Below are 6000 nucleotides of genomic sequence, written 5' to 3'. Positions count from 1 at the left end.
GGCATCTGACCCTTGCCTTATTCTGCCTACCTCCGTGATGGGGTCCTGTTTCAACCTAGCATCGCCTGCCCACTCCTGTCTTATGCTGACAACTCACAGGAACTGGTGCTTCTCAGACCCCTCTGGTCCAGATGGGTGAATGCAGAGCCTGACAGGCTCACCTATACACACATATGCACCCCTGCCCAACAGAGACAGACAGAAACATTGCTAAGTCAGAGGGACCATTTTTATTAGATTCCAGCAAGGCTACTGTACATGTTTCATGCAGATTAAATATGTCTTCACTGCCCCTGGGAGGGGAGCACTCTCACTGTCAGCTCCTTCATTGGTGTGTCAAGGGGTGAGTGTCAAGGGGAGCTCTCAATGTATTCCGTATGGGGGGCAGTTGGGATCATGACTCGGGGTAGAGGTGAGACAGTAGGTAGCTGAGGGTCCCTGGGACCTTGAGTCTTCAGAGGTTCAGGGACTGCAGGACCTTGGTCCTTTGCTGGTGCTGGCACCAGAGAATCTTGATCCTTCAGAGGCACCGGGATTATAGGAACTTTATTCTTCGGAGGTTCAGGGACTATAGGACCTTGATTCTTTGGAGGCTGCAGGACCATGGGGCCTTGATCCTTCGCTAGTACTGGGAGAATGGGGTCTTGATTCTTCACAGACTCAGGGGCCACAGGACCTTGATTCTTTACAGGTGCTACAACTGCAGAATCGTGAACCTTTGGATGCTCTGGGACTACAACATCTTGATCCTTGACTGGCCCTGAATCACTGACTGGCCCTGAGATCACTAAACCATGATTCTTTACAGGCTCAGAGACCATGGAACCTTGATTCTTTATGGGTGCTGTGGCCATGGCACTTTCATCCTTCGGATGCTCTGGGACCATGGGACCTTGATCCTTGACAGGTGCTGAGACCATGGGACCTTGATCCTTGACAGATGCTGAGACCATGGGACCTTCATCCTTGACAGGTGCTGGGACCATAGGAGCTTGATTCTTCACAGGCTCAGGAATCCTAGGACCTTGATCCTTTGGAGACTCTGGTACCACAGAACCTTGATCCTTAGCTCTTGCTGGAATCATAGGACTTTCATTCTTTGGAGGAACTGGGACCGAGGGACCTTGGTCCTTGACTGGTGCTGAGATAACAGGGCTTTCATTCTTTAAAGGCTCAGGGACCATGTGATCTTGATCCTTGACTGGTAACAGGATCATGGGACCTAGATCCTTTGGAGGACCTGGGACCACAGAACCTTGCTTCTTCAGAGGCTCTTGGACCATAGGACCTTGACCTTTCAGAAGGCCTGGGACCACAGAACCTTGATCCTTCTCTGGCTCTGTGGCTACAGGACCTTGATTCTTACTTGAATCACTGACGGGTTGAGCCAGGCTCCTGCAAAGGAGAGAGAGGTGATCACTGTGAGAGTAGAGCTCAGGCAGGGACAGGGCAGAGTACAGATTGCCTAATAAGTCTTGGCCTAGTGGAGCCTGGGCCAGGCAGCTCTTGCTGGAGAGCCAGGAGAATCTGATTTCTGTGTTCTCAGTACAGAATGTGGGTAGGGGTGAGAGACGGGGGTGAGGGGAAGGCTCAGGAAATCAGTCATTCAATGTGCTTGCCAATTGATTATAACCTGCACGTGGCACAGGGGGTAGCACCCTGGTGACAATGGCAGTACTATCGCTGGACTCAGAGTCATCCAGTAGGCATCCCAGCAGCCCGTCCACCCCACACTCCATCCAGATTCCTACTTTTTCTTCTGGGATTATTGGGCCCATCCTGGGAGCCCCATCTTAGCTGCCCACCAGATGCCCCCACAGGCCAGGGTGCTCTTTCCTTGTTCTCAGGGCCTTCCAAGTTCTTTTCCCTCCCTGACTCCCTGCCCCCTTGTTAAGCACTGGCTGCAGGAAGGGGCAAGGGGTCCATGGCATACTAGGAAAGGAAGCAGTGGGAATGCCCCTCTCCCCCTCTCCTGCAAGGGGAAAAGTATTTTATCACTGACATTGTATAGAATGAGCAGCACATGGTGATAATAAAAAGCAGGACAGCTTAGTTTTTTTGTTATTTGTTTTTGTAGAGATGGGGTCTCACTATGTCACCTAGGCTGTTCTCCAGCTCCTGACCTCAAATGATCCTCCCACCTCAGCCTCCTGAATAGCTGGACTACAGGCAGCTTTTAGCTTTATTGCTTTAAATTCTCCATAGACAGTGCACCCTGTGATTGCCTGCACCATTCCCACTAACCCCAATCTTTGGTAGGTGACTCACTGGGACTCCGCATTCAGGTAGGGATGAGGCCCTGATCCCCTCACTCCATTCCCATTTCTGACTCTCTCTGCTCTCCTGAGACCCTTGCCCTCACCAACTCCAAGGCTCCTGGGCTTATTTCCCTGCAGCCAAAAGTCCCAGTCTTTCATCAGGATCCTCAGGCACTGTTCCCTCTGCCTCACTGCGGCCCTCTGCCTCATCCTCTGGCCCACCCACACTGTGGAGAGCATGTGACAACACTAACTCTCGAAGACAACGGTTGCCACACTTAGACCTGGCCAGCCTGGAGCCCTCTGGTTTAGAGTGCACACTCCTTCCTTGCAGGCCACGTTGGAAGTCACCACTCGAGAGTGGCATTGCTCACCCAGCGTCACAGGCCCTTGTACGCCTACAACACATCCAGCTTTCCAAATGACTCCCTTTTATAGCTCATTTCAGCAACAGAGCAGCCCTGTGAAGCACACAGGAAGGGTTTTCTTACCCTTACTTGTCTGATGAAGAAAATGAGGTCGTGAGAGGACAAGTGATGGGGAAAGTGAGGGGACCCCCATGGACTAGCACCTGGGTCCTTCCACTCCTACAGCCTGTGCTCTTTCCCTTAGCGTGCCTGGCACATAGTAGGTGCCCAATGCAAGGTGGCTATTACTATTACTCTATGTATTGGGTATAATGATATTTACTCAGAAATCTATAATGATTAGAGGTCAGCACCTAGAGCACCTTGTACTATGGTATTATTAGGTAGTATTATGGTTGTTTTTCTATTTACTTAGAAGTAAAATTATGTATATTTGGACTACTATTATTCTTCTGTGTTGTCCTGATGCAGAAGCTTTTTACTGTATTTAGCATCCTGAGTCACCCAGGGACTGGTATTTCTCAGCAGAGTCCACGCAGCACAGGCAACCTCTCCATCCGGTTCCCCTTGCTGTCCCTGAGCATCACAGTGGAAGGGGCCAGGGCGGCTCTCTGGCTCAGTACGACATGGAACACAATTGCTCTGGCCAGATGGACACAGCTGGCTGCTATCAGTAGGACCTTAGTGTTTGAGAAGAGAGCCAGGCAAGCCCGTGAGAAGCATGTGGAATCCAAAAGTGGCATTAAAATACCTCCAGTCACTGGTGGCTGGTCGGAGAGGAAGAAGAAAAACTGAATTCAGAATAGAGCCAAGCAGGAAATTGACTAGGGGTATTCTCTTAGATTGTGAAGCGACCTGGGTGGTGTCCTCCCAACAGGGTGAGGAAACTGAGAAGGGACAAAAGAAAAAAATGGGAGCCTAACTCCATCTCAGGGGCTTGGGCTGCAGAACCTATCCCAAGGGTAGGCCATGGGCCTGGAGTCTCCTACTGGCATGCAGGTCACAAAGAAGGCCAGCCCTGCAGCCCGGGCCAGGAAGTATGTTTCCCTGGATATTTACAGCATTGGCTCCTGAGCCGTGTACCAAATTTCTGTTTAATGGGTTCTTCTGTTTAATGAGCCAGCTGTGAGCTAACCTCAACTTTGCATGGATACATAACCCCATATTGCTTAGGTTAGAAAACTTTTTTCTTTAGTAGGTATCTTTAATTATGGGAAGGTTATAATTAAGATTAAAAATGATGAATTAAATCAAGTACCCAATATTACTTTTTTTGCGTTAAGTTTTAAAAAAACCCTGTAATCCCAGCACTTTGGGAGGCCGAGGTGGGCAGATCACTTGAGGTCAGGAGTTCGAGATCAGCCTGGGTAACATGGTGAAATCCCGTCTCTATTAAAAATACAAAAATTAGCTGGGTGTGGTGGCGGGTGCCTGTAGTCCCAGCTACTCAGGAGGTTGAGGTGGGAGAATCGTTTGAGCCCAGGAGGTGGAGGTGGAAGTGAGGTGAGATCACACCACTGCACTCTAACCTGGGTGACACAGTAAGACACTGGCTCCAGGAAAAAAAAAAAACGAAGAAGGAAAGTTTAGGAAAAATATGCATAGAATTACTTCAAAGGTATTTGTAATGTTTAAGATAATTTAGTATATTAGAATGTCTAACAGATTAGTTTTGTAATCCCAATATAAAATGTGTAATGGAATAATTAAATTAGATGTATAATTTAAAGCTGAAAGATACGACAGTTTTACACATTTTTAAACAGTGATGGAACTTTTATGACAAGCCAATGGTCACCATATTTTTAATCTTAATTTATTTAAAATTATTTATAATTTAATTTATATTTAGGGTAATTGAAGTAAACTATAACATCCTCCTTAAAAGAGATTGTTACATTTTACTAAGTTTTTGATTTTTGTTACTTTTATTAAGCATTTATTTTTTAAAATCCAAGCTGCCTGGACGGTTTTTCTATGCATGAAACTGCACTCAAGGGCGCCATGAAATCCCCACTGACACTGACTAGTCCTCACGTGGTTCCAGTTGCCCGCCAGACTCCCATCTGTAAAGTGCCTCACCTCCTCCAGTGAGGCTGGTATGAATGAGGCAAAGCCATCCCCTCAGGTGGAAGCTGGTTCATGGCTTGGGGAGCAGAAGCAGGCTGCATTCAGCCCACTCAGGCCACAGGCCAGCTGTCCTTGGGCATGGCCCAACCTGCACAACCAAATCTTGTGCCCTTGGTCAGCAGCACATATTCTCAAGATAGCATATGCCACAGGTGCCTTCTCCCAGCCTGTGCACCCTGAAAGCACTAACCTCTCAGAAAGTACAACGACCTGCTGGGCTGACCTTGGCTTCTGTGCTGCTTATTGCCTGAAAGGTCTTGGGCAATTGCTTAACCACAATAGACCTCAGTTTCCCCACCTGTCAAGTGGGGATAACTATATAAATGTCAGGGATTATTACAACAGAAGACTTTGCTAGGTGGGCATCTGGAATAATAATTCTTGATATTTTCGGAGTGCTTGGATAGTGCACAAATAAGTCCACTTCTGTAATAACTGTGATAGCAGTTTACTAAAATGCTCATGCGTCTGTTACCTTATGTCATTCAACCCTCACAGCAGTCCCGGGGGAACCCCACTTTCCCTGCATCATCCTCTCATGCTGTTTTGCACACTGCCAGCCAGGGCTGTGTCTTTGTTTCTGCTTCACCCACTTTTCTTTGTCAGGGCCCTGCCTGTCCTTGAAGGCTCGGCTCAGCTCCCACCTCCTCCCAGGTCTTCCTGCCTGTGTCTCTCCAGATTAGTTTCATTTGCATCCCTGCTGCAGCACCATCTCACAGTCTCTCTCTCCATTTTCTCACATGTCCCCACTGCAGGCCAGGCTCCCCTGCTAGACAGTGAGCTCCCTGAAGCCAGGGGCCAACCTCCTTGCCTGCAGCCCCAATGCTCAGCACAGTATCTGAAACAAAGAAGGCAAAATGGAAAGTTTTAAAAGTTATTGTTGCTGAAAGCTGGTTCATCCTCTATTCCCTAGCCCCTGCCACAGACTCAGATTCATCCTTGATACCTCCCTCTCCCTCAAAACCCTCACCCCATCCATTAGTTCCCATTGATTTCAGCTCCTAACATTTATCTCTTGAATATTCCCACTTCTTTCCCTCCTTCCCTTCCCCTACTACCTGCTGTGCCATCATCTCCCTGGACCACTGTCACAGCCTCCTAACTGCTGTCCCCTCTTCCATCTATTCTTGCTCTCCTCCAATCCATTCTTCATACAGAAATCAGAATGATCTTTTAAGAGAGCAAACCCTATCTTGTCCCTTCCTTGCTCACAACCCTTCAATACCTCCTCCTTGTACCAAGAA

General features: G+C 48.2%; 1 protein-coding gene across 1 annotated transcript in view; it reads right to left on the bottom strand.

The window, feature by feature from the left end:
• Positions 1-207: 207 nt before the first annotated feature.
• MAP6 (microtubule-associated protein 6) overlaps positions 208-6000 on the bottom strand; it is an 81995-nt gene continuing 76202 nt past the window's right edge. Inside the window, exon 4 of the mRNA XM_011942008.1 lies at positions 208-1395. Within this exon, the coding sequence (XP_011797398.1) occupies positions 351-1395 (1045 nt within the window). The 3' untranslated portion in view covers positions 208-350. The remainder of the gene's footprint in view (positions 1396-6000) is intronic.

The sequence above is a fragment of the Colobus angolensis genome, unplaced genomic scaffold (genome assembly GCF_000951035.1).
Source record: "Colobus angolensis palliatus isolate OR3802 unplaced genomic scaffold, Cang.pa_1.0 Scaffold205, whole genome shotgun sequence".
NCBI lineage: Eukaryota > Metazoa > Chordata > Mammalia > Primates > Cercopithecidae > Colobus > Colobus angolensis.
The sequence above is the reverse complement of the archived record's forward strand: the minus strand, read 5'-3'. Positions and strand labels throughout refer to the sequence as shown.